We start from the raw sequence: 15,161 nt of genomic DNA, 5'->3' as shown, positions 1-15,161 counted from the left end.
GGAATGCCAAGTGGGCTTAGCTCACCTGAACCATGCGCTTGAGGTCGTCCTTCTGGATGACCTTGATCTGGGCGGACTCCCTCAGCCACCTGCGAAGCCAGTGGCCAAACCAGACCAATCCGCACTCGCACTCGAGTGGATTGTGCGCGGTGATGAGGCCACCCATGATGCTCCTCGTTCCCACGGCATCCCAGTAGCTCTTGTTGGGATAGAAACTGTCGGCGGCCAGTGCGTTGATGCGATTGTGCGAGATGTCGATGGACAGGTGCGGCACCTCGCGGAGCGCATAGAAAATGCCCGGCGGAAGGTCGGAGATGCGGGTGTGCGAGATCTTCACCTGCAGCCGCTGATTTCGCGACAATCCGGCAAAGACATCCGGTGCAATCGTCTGAACATTGCTGCCATAAAGCTCCAGTAGCCGGATTTTCGTGTTGTTCACCAACTTGGCAAAAAGCTGCGGCCCGATATTCGTTTCGAGGCAGTGGACCCTCAACTGCTGCAGGCCCGGCATTCTGGCCACAATCTCGCCGAGATTCGAATGCGAGCTGGCGTGCAGCTTCCTCAGCGAACGCAGCTTAGAGAAGGCCTGCGGATTGGCCACCTTTACGTCCAGGATATTCAGCTCGGCCAGGTGCCGCAAGCTGGCCAGATCGTGAAGCGTTATCCGCCGCAGAGGATTGTGGGCCAGGTCCAAAACACGCACCGATGGCGGCAGATGCTCCGCCGCACAACTGGCGTTCGTGAGTTTGTTGTGCGACACATTGACGTGGCGCAGGTGTCGCAGCGAACCCAGTGGTGACAGCTCCTGCAAATAGTTGCCACTCACGTCGAGGTAGGAGAGGAGGGGCAGCTTCAGCGGGGGCAGGACATACAGTCCCATGTGGTGGAGGCTCAGCTTCCGCAGGCGCGGCGTGTGAACGAACACCTCGCGCAGGTTGGTCGTCACCAGGGGATTCTGTGACAGGTCGAGGTTGGTCAGATTGTTCAGGAAGCTGAATGTGTTGTCCGGCAGTATCGTGATGCGGTTGCGGGCCAAGCCGATGTCGTACAGGAACTGCGAGTTGATGAACATCGAGGCATCCAAGTACTCCAGATTATTGTGGGCCATCTGAATGGAGCGCAGGGTGAATCCAATGTCCGTGAACGCCGGCACTGGCCAAACGCTCAGCTGATTGTCGGCTATGTCCAGGAACTCCAGCCTTGTGTTCATGAAAACCTCGCGTGGCAGTGCCCTTAGCCGATTCGAATTAATCCGCAGGATCCGCAGTTTCCGCAAATTCGAGAACTGTTCCACCTGCAGTTGGTCCAACTGATTGTGACTCAAATCCAGTTCCTGCAGACTATTCAAGCCCTGGAAACTGCGGCGCCTCAGCGAGGTGAGATTGTTGTGGGCCACGTTGAGGATCTCCAGGAACTCCAAGTCCCCGAAGGCATGGCTCTGCAGTGAGCCCAGCTGGTTGTGGGCCAAGTTAAGGAACCGCAGCGTGTTCGCCAGGTTCGTAAAGCTATCCGACTTGGCCACGTGGTTGTGACTAATGTCCAGCTGGTAGATGTACATGTAGCTACTCAGCTCATCGTAGAAGCTGGTTATGTGATTGTGACTCACATTCAGACGCAGTGGCGTGGTGGTGTTTGAAACGTAGAGAAAGGACTTCAAGGACAGGGAACACAGTTGATTGTGCATCAGATCCAGGGCCGCCAAATTGGGCATCACCGTGAAGGCACCGTGGGAAATATTGACCAACCGATTGTGAGACAAATCCAAGTAGCGTAGGAACTCCAAGTTGTGAAATGCATGCCGGGCAATGGTCCTCAGGCGATTCGATTGCAGATTAAGTGTTTGCAAATCCCCAAGGCTGTGAAATGTCTGCGTCTCCAAATGCTCGAGGGCATTGTAGGACAAGTCAATTTCAACCAGATGGCTGTGGACATCGGACTGAAAGAGTCCGCGGGGCAGTGTCTTCAGCTGGTTAAAGCTCAGATTTATGTAGCTCAGTTCCCTCATCTGCGCGAAGGATTCATTTGAGACTTGTTTTAGATTATTGTTGTCCAATCCCAGCCAAATTAATTGGGAAAGTGGCAATAAAGCATCAAGTGGATCGAGACTCTCGAGACTTCTGGCCGGAAAAACAGCGAACGAGAGTTCCAGAATCTTGAGAGTTCGCGAGACATTCTCGAAAACCAGCGGATGATGTATGGTGATGTCGTTGAAACTCAAACTGATCTCCTGAATCTGCTCCAACCCCGCAAAGGAACCCAAATGGAGGTGGGTTATCTTGTTGTTCCGCAGCAGTATTGTTTGCAAATTGCTGCCCCAGGAATCCACCGCAAAAATTCCCTCTGGAATGTCCGTTATGGAATTATAGCCCATATTCAAGTAGGATAGTTGTGTGTAGTTTTTCAGACCCAAAACCGGGATCATCGAGAAGTTATTGCCACTTAGACTTAGTACTCGTAGATTTTCCGTGAACGAGGGAAGATTGTTCAGTTGACTAATCTGATTGGACGTCAAATAGAGATACTTCAAGCGATGCAGTGAGGATAAGGCCACTGGGACTGTGGTGAGTTGATTTCTCTCCAGATCCAGATACTCCAGGGTTTCAGTCAGGCCCTCAAAGGCCGAAGGATGAATGCGACCGATCGCATTGAAGGCCAGCACGAGATGCGCTATTCCAGTGGCTTTGAACACGGCTTCCGGGAGTTGGGTTACGAAGTTTTGCTCCAGATTTAAGGCCCTCAAATGAACATCCGAATAGTTTTGCTGGAAATAGTCAGATTCTAGGCTTTCAATGCAATTCTGACCCAGATCCAGGCGTTCCAGATGCATTCTTAATGGTCTTATTTGGAGTTCCTTCCACTGAACACTTTTTTATTAGATTGTCCCTAAGGCTCACGATTCGCAACTCGGGAAGTTGTTCGAAAAGTTGCTGGGGGAAAACCGTGAGAAGATTGCTGGACAAGTCCATGGTCACCAGAGATCGGGGAAGATAGTTCCCGGCCACGTGATATATTCGATTGTTGGACAGATCCAGCCAGAGTAATTTTTGCAGCTGTTCGAACGGTCGGCCTCCTGTTGTTCTATCTCCAGAACTTGGAGATGGTGGGTACAGGGAATTACTCGTCTCCAATCTCGTCTGAACTGCTGCCAAGCTCGAGGGCTGAGAACTATTGTCACTCTGGGAAATCACTTCTATAGATCCACCTCCAGGCGCAACTTCCGTAATATCATTATCGGATAAATGCAGCGATCGAAGGGTATCGTGCTGGGCATCCCAATTGCCATCCAAACTGGTGATGTGATTACTGGGAAAGAAAAAAATAAAACAAATTAAATTTAATGAGACGAGATGATAATATTCTCCAGATAGCCTTTTCCTCTTCTCTTAATACAAAACACGTTTACAAATAGTTGTGAGTAAATTACTATTTTCTAGTAAAAGAGTAATAAAGAGGACAAATCCGCCAAGCACTTCATTTTATTGCAGCAAATAAATTCCCCCAGCTCTACGTGAACGCATTTGAATTTGTTTTGCCCCTTTCCCTATTCCACCCACCCATCGTTTAATGTCAAGTGTAGCTTCAAGTTGCTGGGGCTCCGTCAAACTTGAAACCTGAAATCCAAAGACTCACCGTTGTGCCACCAGTCGCGAGAGGGAATGCAATCGCTGCAGTGCATCCAGTGGCAGGTGCTGCATCTTGTTGCCGGAGATATCCAGTGTCATCAGCGAGTGTGTCATCGTGCTGCAAAGGGAGATATCAGATTAGAGCGAGGACGCATGCGATGCCTATACGAATATTATTTAAATCATTCCACATGAGCTACTGCTGGGGTGGGACTGGTTATCAAAAATATATATAATGTCTAAAACTTTCACTCAAACTTTTGTTCACAACTATCAACAGTTTCCGCTTGGGTCTGCAACCTCCCTTCGCCCCATAAACATCCCCATCTCGTGGCTCATATAAATTGACGTGCTGCCTGCCTTTTGACATATCCTACACACAAGTCGGAAAACAAATATTTAAACTTAATTAACGCGTAGCAACGGCGACCCAGGCGACCCCAGCTGCCTTACTCCCCATTTCCCACTCCCCATTTCCCACTCCCCAATCCTCACTCTTCCCCCTTCCACTTCCTCTCTAGGCCCCATTAATAGTTATACACACGCACCGCAAACTCATACAGACGCACACACAAACACATGTGCAAAGGAGTGGACCACAGTGGAATCTAGAGTTTATAATGTTTTTATAAGGTATTTTTAGGGCCCATAAGGCATAGGTAAAAAAAAGTTGTAAAATGGGTTTTGTGCCTGCGAGGTGGTTATAAACTTTGTCACGCATGCAAATTGCTTTTAAGTTTTATTTGTTTATTATTGCAGTTGACTTGAATATTAAACTGAGAGATTTGCGGCTAATGAAACTTGAAGTTTAACTTGGCCAACGCAAAAATAATAATCATACGCAACGTTGACCTACTATATGGCCAAACGAAAAAATGTACTGAAAATTTAACAAAATAACAATAAATAACTAAAATAAAAATATTAATAAAAAAAATATAATTCTAAAACATTTATAACTCATATTATTTATATTTAAAAGTTTTCTTAATTTAAAAAAGGATATTAGTCATGAGGTCCACTCTAATTTTCATTCCAGGGTACTGCAAAGAGAAAACCAAACAGAGTTCGGGGAAACAGCGACCTCAATTATGAAAACCACGAGGTTTTCCAAACAAGCTTCAGCCTCCTCCTTAACGGCAACAACAAAACAACAAAAACCAGTGCAGCGGCATCCTTTTGTAGTTCTTGGTGTTGTTGATTTTGCTGTTGGTCCCGGGACTTGTTGTTTATGCGACGAAGAATCAAACGCAAAACCAAATTTTTGCGGCTCCCTTTCAACTACTTCGGCCCACTCTCTTTTCAGCCCTGCTCTTTGTTTTCGGCTTTCTTTGGCCATTTACCGGTAGTTGTTACTGTTATTCTGGCTTTCCTTGCGGCCGACATTTTGGGTTGCGTGTGTGCGTGATTCGGTGTAAGCGTGTTTGTCATCAAAGGACTTCTAAATAACTATTGGTAACGATTTAGGCGTATCGTCAACCTTCGAGGGCGGCACAATCAGAATTTCACTTAAAAGAGATTAAAACAATATAAGTGCGCTCTCCAGATTTCGGGTTTGTTGTTTTAAAAACTTAAAACAAGCTTATAAAATGAGAAAATGTAGGTGTTGTTGTAAAGTTGATAAAAAAGAATAATTTAAGTAATTACGAATCAAATACAAAATGTTAGGTAAAATTAAAAAGTCTAGTTCCTAAATTTAAACGTAGACATTAATTAAATCTCTAAGAAAATTAAAGAGTTTTACTACCAACATTTCCTATCCTTAAATAGTTCTCTTTATTCTGTTTTCTCCTTCGAAAAACTCCACTGGCTTGTCATTCAGATAAAACGTATACACACATATAGTATATATACGGTATACATAGAATACCGAAGAGTTGCGCATTTATCGGCACTTTGCAACTGAACACGCAACAAAAATAAGTAACACACAACAAACCAATAAACACACAGAGCAGATACATGTGCGTGTGTTTAATTTAGCAATGTAGCACTGTAAATTATTAATTAGCAATTTTTGAAATACATAAGTGCTTAAATATTGATGAGAACTTTTACATATGGTATCATAGTCCGCAACCGAAATGAAATCAAGTCTTCTCCCGAGTGCTCCTTTTACGGGTATTATAAAGGTACACAAATGTATGAAGTGGAAAGTTGGGTATATATGTATGTTATATGTATATATACTTGCATGCGAATGAAACTTTAACTGGCCACATATGCGGTCAAGAGCGAGTAGCTGCTCAAACATGGGTTGTTGTTGAGGGTCAACAAAAGTAAATAAAAAGAGGGTGCATATTTGAGTATATGTCGATTATATTTTGTGATAAATACATTTAAAAGTTGAAAAATTCAGTATTTACAGGTAATATGAATGCAGTGCAATGTTGTATAGGATTTAATAATATAATTTTATAATAATGTTGATATTAATATAACTTGTTGGTGTTGTGATTAAAGAATAAGCTTTATAAAAAGTTATTTTTGCTTATCACACTCCTACACCGTTAAAAATAATCCCCGTTAAGCAGTAAACTAATTACATTTTAATAAAGCCGTTTAAGTGCATATTTAAACACGAAGCTTATTTATATGTATATTTATATATATATTTAAAAATTGCCCACTTGAAAGTTGTCTAGTGGCTTTCCATTTATCCCCCGACTAACTTTTCCACTAATTGACATCGTGGCGGGAGTGTATTATGAAGAAAGCAGAAAAGGTAAATTATACTCAAGAGAGAGAGGGTAATGTGAATATGGAAAAAGAAGGAGGCATAGGTAGACTTCAACCACATTCGCCAGGCATATGAGCATTAATTAGTTTGATTTAAATTCTTAATGCCGTCGGAGTGTGTAACTGTGTCTTCAGTTGGCTCGCCCCCTTTTGGCATTTTCCCCTCCGGAAAACTGCACACAGCCGTTAACTGTGGGCATCCATTTAACTTTAGCAGCTTAATGTGTGTGCGGGTGGGCGGTTGCCTGCGGTTAAGGGGCGTGACCCCAACTCTGGTTATCCTTTGTGCTCGTTAAAAAATTTTCGCGTTTCATTTCATGGCAACAAAAAGCGTATAAGATGAAGAGCAGAAAAAAAGAACCAAAAAGGCTGGCAAATGCGGTCGACTCTTTCCCACGATCTCTTCCCTCTCTCTTCTACACACACGAAAATAAGGTGGCCAAAAGGGAGGCGGTCGGGAAGTTGCAGCCTCAGTCAAATGTGTGATGTGTAATGTGAACTGAATCACAAAATGCTGACGAAATAAGAGCTTGTATTCACTGTACTACAGTCAGCACAACAAGCACTTTTTTGAAGTATGTTAACTTTTTTCTATTTGACTGTTTACACTTTAAAAGGTATCCATGAATTGGCAATCAATAGTAAATCTTTTATTTGAAAATGTATATTAATAGATACTAATATATCACTTATACTTATATAGTTACATGTTTAAAAGAACAAATTATCTTATGTTTTAGAAGCGATCTCTCCATAATTCTTAATTCTTATGGTGCTCCTGGCAGACACTTTGAGTTAAGAATCTTTTAACTAACATAACTCGGTTTAATTTATATAAACTTAACTAATTAGAGCATTTATTTGTTCGGTGTTAGCCCTCGAAGTTCCCTCCCTTCTCCCCTCGTCTAGCACTTCATTTCTCTTTTTGTGATTATTTACACTCAAACAAATAGCGCTTGAAAGTTTTCCATTTTCTCTGGATTTTTTTTTTGCGTTTTCCGCTGCGTGTGTGAGTTTGCATTTCCCGCTTGCATTTTCAGCCTGAGTGCCCCGCTGAAAGCGCGACGCCACCCCGCTCCGCGCTTTGTTAAACTTAATTTTACGCCTTTTTTACAACTTGCAGGTTTATGTTGTAAAAATACACAAAGCACTCTTCACTCGCAGACACACACGCACGCACATACACCCACACTTACACACATACACTCACAGGCATACATGCACCCAGGTGAAAAAAGGGGTCATGTAAATAGGCCGGCCAACTGTCCTGTCATCATTCCCATGGCAGATGGGCGTTTTGGGTCACCATCGTGACTTGCAACCTTCCCGTGGGCACTCACCTGAAACTCCGCTCGGAAATATCCTGCAGCTCGTTGTCGATTAGCTTCAGAGTCTTGAGACGCAGTCCCTGGAAAGTCTCATCGTCGACACTTTGCAGGTGCGTGTTAGACATCTCGATGTAGCGCACACTGCTGTGCATGAACTCTGCGGAGGAAAAGGAAACAATAAGATGGAAAATATTACAAGCTTGCAAAAACAAATTTTTCAGAAGAAACATCTCAGATTTGAGGCACAGAAGTATGTAAATGAAGAATTAGGTTTCAAGGAAAATCAATTAACTTTGTTTACTGTTAAACAGCAGTCTTTAAATAAAGCATTTCTCAAGAAAATTTATTTGGCGGTCTGAAATTTAATCCTAACCAAAGAACCTAATTCTTAAGAACAGCTAAATGAGTTTTCATAACTTTTAATAGGTTCTGCAATTAACCTTTATCTGCGTAGGGTTTATACAAATTTCTTTAAATTTTGAAAGTATAACAAATAAAGTAAAAAAATCTTTATATGTGTACATCTTGTAACTTTTTTTGCTGAAAGACAATGAAATTGCGAAATGCTTTTCGCCACGTGTCTGAAAATTGGTTTGATATTGGACGTACTCGAGAGCATCCGAGACGCCCCACAAAGTGAGAGACCTCGACGCGATGTTGGCCATCAGTTCATCATTCAAATTGATTTTAAACGGCATTCGAAGCGTTTACCATAAACGAGGGAATATGCCGGTCCATCGTCAATTCCCAATGTGCCGCCCGATGCGATGCGATGCATAGACAGGCGGTCCTTCCTCCTCCCCGTCTAACGATGATGGCTTTTGTTTTGGCAGTTTTGATCGCCGGCGCGTTAAGGCAAATGGGTCATCAGCGTGCCATCAGACAATGGACCCACCGACCAGAGGACCATCGCCCGTAGCTTGTAGCCCAAGCCAACTCCCCGCCGGCGATGAGGCCACGCTTTCGATTTTTGTGCGCGTTTTCCGGTCGGACCAGAGGAACAGGATCCGGGCACTGCCTGCAGGAAAGGAACCGACTCACCATCCCCATAACCCCTCCTCCCAAAAAACGGCAACAAATTTCATTTTATGGCTGTGCCAAAGACAGGACAGTGACATCTTGGCCGAGTATAACAATGAATCGCAACGTACTCGATTTGCTCGTTTTATTAAATTTTTATGGGGCAATGGCCAAATCGATTAGGGGAGTAAGCCAAAATTTATTTACCTCCACATGAGGGTAAGCCCTCAATTCGATTGAAAAATATGAATTATTAATTTAAATAAAAATTGAAAGAAAACCCTCGCCCATTGCAGCATTACTTAAATAACAATGAATTCACAATATGTCAAGGTTGATTTAATTACTTTAAAAAAATAATAAAGGAACGTTTTCGTTTATTGAGGAAAAAACAGTTCAGCGATTTGCAATTTTCAAAAGTTTTTCCCTGAACGATTCCATGAATTTTGCATATTTTTTTCGAGCTTAATTCCCTGCCAGTCAAACCTCAACAAAGTTTCATCGGGAATCAGTGCGTTTTCACTTATTAAATATTCCATGGCGTACAAAAAATAGGCAAACATAGACCGATTGATTTTTGCACTCTTTGGCGCATTGAATATTTATAAGAAACAATCAATTGTTGGTCAGTTTTCGTTTTGTGCGGTATTTTTTTTTACTCTTTGTCTAGATGCCCTAGTATTCGGCATTTTTTTGCAGTTTCAACTCATCAAATTGATGTTTAATTATTTCGCTCGGCAGTCAAGTTTGTTTCACTTTTTTCGGTTATGCCAAAAACGTTGACGACCGAAGTCAATCTCCGACAATCTGGGATTAGTCGCGAATTTCGCTTTGGCTTTAATGCGTCCGTGATATTCGCATTTAGTGCAGACGGCAGATACTCACACAGGAATGAATGCATAGGAAATGCGGTGGAAAAACGGCTTATAAAAATAGATAGGTATGCCTTCGCTTTTGCGGGGTTCGAGGTTCGGAGAAAAGCCCAAAAATGACAACACACAAAACACCGAACCGAAGAGAGGAGAGGAGGAAATTTTTCAATTAAAAGCGAAAAGTGCATTTTCATGTTGCACGTCAGTTCCTTCTCCAGTTTTGTGGCAGCATTTCTAGCAGAGAGTGAGTGAGAAAAAGCCACGCCACTCGACCGAAAAATATTTACCATGTCGGCGAACGGGTTGAGATTATGGACAGGGAGGTGGGTGGTGGTTTTCGGGGGGTGATGGTGATGGTGGTGGAGGTTTTGGCATTCCAATCCCCGCCCGCAGAATGCTTAAGGTAAGGTCAGGCCATAATTTAAGTTGACAAGCATGACATGGAAATTCCCTTTGGTCGGCAGCAGCCGTTACCATAATCAGGCTAAAACACATGGTCACCCCGCACACCTTCCTTGTGAGCTACTCCGTGTGTGTGTGTGTGTGTTTGTGTCTGTGTGCGGGTGTGATTGTCAGGAGCTCCAATTCCATGCGAGAGTCGCCTTGGGTGACCAATTCCTTTGAGAGCGCCGTCCCTCGCCCCAGGACTCTCCTCGTCGTCCTCCCCAGCTGCTCCTGTTTAATTAACACATGCTCAACGAATCGTAATTTAATTGCGGCTTTGATGTCTCCCCGGGCTTGCTCTGAGTCACACAAAAAATGAAGACATTAAAAGGAGAGAACCGGCAAGGAGCAACCAGGAACCAGGAGCAAATCGCCGGAAACGAAGAGTGATCGTTACAAAATTTATGATAACTCGAAAAAAGAAATTTCAGTAAGTTATTGTCTGGTTATGTTTGGTGATTCAATTTAAATCTTCTAATGGAGTGTATAATTTTTGTTGGCAATTAAAAAATTTTCAGAGGATACATTGAAAGGACTCCTAAAAAAAGTCAATGGCAAGCATTTTTTTTTACCATTCTTTGTTTCTTTAATTATTGCTTGCTCAATCTCGAAGAATTTAAATGTTGACCATATTGAATTGTCAGCTTTTGGTTGCATAAAGTTAAGCTTACTGTGATCTAGATCGTATCGTTGATACGTTTAGATTGTTGTTTATTCCAGTGTCAATGCAAACGTGTGCGCGGCACGACCGCCCACAAACAGTAATATAAACACAGAGCAGCTTACATCTTAATTACATATCGCATATTAATACAATATTAATCATACGCCCTGTTGACACGCGTGCGCCTCCCTTGACCAAGCAGCAAACACGTGGCCAAGTCCAGCGCATTCCTCATGCAGGGCCAACTATATAACCACGATATATATCGCATATATATATACAAGACATATGGATGTATATAAAGTACGTGTGTGTGCGGGGGCGTGTGCATATCTAAGCGACTACGCCAGTGTTTTGTTATGAGTGGACAAACCAACACCAACACAACAACGGCAACAACACATATGGCGTTAATAAACTTCTAGCCGCCGTGCCTGAGGGTCCAACAACTGAAATGAACTCGGGGAGCAAACTGGGGGACTGGGTTATTGGATACCGTGGAATGGGGGATACGTTTCCTGGACGAAGACTCCTTCTCGTACGTTGGCTTGTGCTTTATGGCCGCAAGTCAATTCTCTGACAAAATGCCAAGCATATTTATTTATTTACTTTCGCTTCCAGGCAGACCAGCGAAGTCCGCTGCCAACTTCTATCCCCCAACCTTTTTCCACCCCCCACAACTTCACATCCTCCCCCCAATTGTTTGTATTCTCGTCCACGTCCAACGCTCTCGTCTCGTTTTGCGTCACTTGGCAAGTGTTTATTCAACTTGCCCCACCGAGCACTATATGAAAAAACGAAATAAAGCACAAACAACAAAGTGTTAGTAGGAGCAAAAAGGGGCACTGGCAGCATAGAGATGCAAAATTAACTCAACCGAGACCACCGACAATTTCTTTGTCTTGTTTAAACTCCATGCAAAAACCATAATAACTTTGAAAGGTTTATAAAATAATATTTAAAACTCCCAAAATGTGGCAAGCATTTGTTAATCCAGTTTTTTGTGGGCTGGAAACCATATAATATTATAATATAGCACTTTTCTATCTTGGGTTTCTTTTCTTAATGACATAAAATCTTAAAATATAGCTCTTTTCTATCTTGGTTTTCTCTTCTTAATGACATTAACGTATCTCAGTATTCTTTCCTGTTTTAATTGCTAGCCAATGCTAAAAACCACATGCACATATTTTGAGAGCCATTGTATGCTGGCCAAAAGGAAAGTCATTTTAGGTGATGCGACAAAACCTGTCTTGGTACATAGTCCCAAATTTTAACACAACCATTTCAGCAATTTGGGCTCTATAACCCAACTAAAGCTGGCTGGAACTGGGGACCAATCTGCTACCAACCGACAGCCAAAACTGAAGCCTTAGAGCCTGTGCGTCCGTGTGTTGATGAAGATTACGTCAGCTGAAAAGTTATTGTTTTGCCCCGGCATTCAGGAAGGCAACTAAAGACAGGAACCGAGTGGGTGTGATGGCCTGGGAAGCTACCATTTATATCCATATAGTTTCTGTCCTGCACCGGGCAATAACAAAAACCAAAAAAAAAAAAAAAAAAATATAGAGAGAGTACGAAACGGGAGCAGGAAACGTGCGGCATGTGGGCAAACTGTCGTCTTTCATTTTCGGTTTTTCGGTCACTAGCAAATAGTTTTGGGCATGAAAATTGCGGCCGAATCGAACCAAGGATGCTGTTATCTACCAAAAAGCCTCTGGCCAAGCGTGAAAGTGACCGGCAGGAGCAGTTCCCAAAATGAAACATTAAAAATAAATCTAAATTGTAGCTCTACATTTTTTCTTTTTGTTTCTATTCCCTCCTGCACATCCAAGCAATAGACAATAGAAATTCAACATTAAATTACGAACATATTCAGAGCTGTGGAGGAACAAAAGTGCCACTGCTGCAATTTCTGTGCGCCAGCGACGCAATGGAAATTTTGAGATATTAAATGAATTTTCAACTAGTCCTTGGGTCCCCAGTTACAGTTGTCAAATCCACTTCTGCTCCATCTCCTCCCTCCTTTTTCGGTTCTTCTCCTTCCTCAAAAAATTTCTGGGTGCATAGTTTTGGATATTTTTTTTCCGGGTTTTCTCGACCACATGGTGACATGCCAGCCAGGAAGTTGATTCGATGAGGGGATGGCTGGCGGAAGGCGGTGGTGGGAGGAGGGAAGGTGGGGGCGTGGCACGCAATTAGCCAGGCTGTCAACCAAAGTGTTTTCTCTTCCCCTTTCTCGCATCTCTCTGTGTGTCCGTCTGCATTAGAATTGCTAATTGCCAAAAGTTTTCCAGCTGCAACATTTCTTCTGCTGCTAAAATGCAATCGTTGTCGCTAACATCCCCATCAACGTCGTCAAATATAGATATATATTTTATACATATATGTATATATGTATATGCGTATGTAAACGTTCATATTGTGGATGTCTTAAAATTGAGACATCTGTTTGGAGTGCAGTGCTTAAAGCTGTAAAAACACACACTTTATTTTCCTAGGAAACACGAAGAAAAGGATATAAACAAATTTTGATTTGGGAAAGCTTGTCCGACGTGCCATTCGTTTTAATTCGATTAGTCGTAATATTTTAAAGTTTTTCATTAAAGCAAAAGCCAATGCAGATGCAATTGGAAAGTTTTGCACAAGAAACGAAGGATAAATTGGCAATGCGGAGTGGCTACTTCGTCCAGCCCCCCGCCTCCCACATTCTCCGGGGAAAGCCATCGAGCTGGAGACAAACTTTTCAATAGTACTCCACTCTTCCTGTCTCTATTCCCGGTGCTGCCAATGTCTGGCCAATTTTTGTGTGTTTTGCCAGTCAACAACTTTGTTTATTATTTTGTTTCCTTTATTTTTTTATTTTTAGCAACTTTATGCGGCAACTTTTGGCCAAAAAAGGCGACTCTGTGGGCGTGTCACAGTTGTTAACGAAGAAGAAGCGGAGTGTAGAATGGTAATATTTTCAACGCAAGACTCAAACATACACAAAGCGTGCAGAAAAGAAGCCACCGCAATGAGAAACATTTTGCGCTGGGAATGGAAATGGAAAATGACAATGGAGCAATGGAAACTTGCCATTCATTCATTACTTAAGAAGGGAGCAAAGTCTTTTAGAGTCTTACGAATATATCATACCCACTATAAGAAATTCAAAGGAACTGTAAACTTTATAATGAAATATGAAGGACAAACTTAAAACCTTTGTTATATCCCAGAAAGTTTTCCACAAGTGGGAACTAGATTAACTACTTTAAACTTTAGCTGTTTAAATTCGTAGTGATGGGGTATTCAAATAATAGGTTCGTAATACTCACATTTTTTACCACACTTATCATAAAATTCATTAACTCAACCAACTTTCCCCATAATGATCTCGAAGTAAGAGCATATGTTACACGCTATAAAACAATCCACCCTTGCACATAATAAATAAAAGGTATAAAAACTACCAAAATTTGCGTGGAATTTGCCACAGCAATCGTTATAAAACTTTGTCCGAGGAAACAGAACGAGGGGAGAATAAAAACCAGGGAATACAAAGCGGGGAAAACAAAATAAAACGAAAGGAAACTTTATTTTTACAACTAATTGGCAAACTTAAATGTAAGATTTCATTTTATTTGTGGGCCGCGACAAAGCTGTTTGAGGCTTCATTAAAAAATTACATTTTTCGGGCTGCAGGCGACAGGAGCACAAAGACCCCAAAGGCAGTTCACTGGTCTGGGAAAAATGGCAAAAGGGAAAATGGGAATTGTGGAAAAGGGGAAGGGAAAGGGGAAACAGGAGAAATGAGAAAGGAAGAAGGCCAGCGAGTCCTTGGCCCGTGATGTGGCCAAGGCAATTTATGACCGACTGGCAATGAAAATATTTGCCACATAAATAAAGCGTGACAAGGTGGAAGGACACATTGACAGGCGATACATGTGGAGGCCAGGATATTGGGGCAATCGGTGGATATAGACGGGGTCCGCTTACCTGGAAACTTGTACAGGGCCACCTCGTTGCAATTAATCTCAATCAGGGTGCTTGTCTCGTTGGGAAGTCCGGCGCACTGGCACATCGAGTTGAGCGGACAGGCGTAGAGGATGTCCTGCTGCTGGGATCCTAGAAGAGCGGCTGATCCCCTGCCACCCGATGGGGATGGTGGACCCCTTCCCGTGTTCCTCGGCCGCCGATGACCTCCGCCGTCGAACTGCCAGCAGTGCGTGGAGCTCACCAGGCACGAGATCAGCACCAAATACAGGTGCATCCTGCAACGGAGAGAAGAACAAAGTGGTTTGTGGTTGAGACAGGTGCGATCCACGGATACAATCTTATAATCTAGTGGCCCCCATTTCATTTCGGCACGTCGGCTCACATAAATCCATCGTGTGGAGACACCTTGGCCGGGGGCATTTGTTTATTCGCTGCTGCTTTGCATAAATCACACGTTCCGAAAGCGAAAGCAAATGAAATGGCATAAAATTAA

At 42.9% G+C, this 15,161-nt stretch overlaps 1 protein-coding gene across 1 annotated transcript in view; it reads right to left on the bottom strand.

The window, feature by feature from the left end:
* LOC108098445 (chaoptin) overlaps positions 1 to 15,161 on the bottom strand; it is a 39,756-nt gene that overhangs the window by 2,508 nt on the left and 22,087 nt on the right. The window contains 5 exon segments of the mRNA XM_017201348.2: positions 26 to 2,869; positions 2,871 to 3,303; positions 3,631 to 3,741; positions 7,703 to 7,847; positions 14,669 to 14,943. Of these exon segments, the coding sequence (XP_017056837.2) occupies positions 26 to 2,869; positions 2,871 to 3,303; positions 3,631 to 3,741; positions 7,703 to 7,847; positions 14,669 to 14,942 (3,807 nt within the window). The 5' untranslated portion in view covers position 14,943.

Source organism: Drosophila ficusphila, unplaced genomic scaffold, assembly GCF_018152265.1.
Source record: "Drosophila ficusphila isolate 14025-0441.05 unplaced genomic scaffold, ASM1815226v1 contig_436, whole genome shotgun sequence".
Lineage (NCBI taxonomy): Eukaryota > Metazoa > Arthropoda > Insecta > Diptera > Drosophilidae > Drosophila > Drosophila ficusphila.
This window is presented reverse-complemented; position numbering and strand designations above follow the sequence as displayed.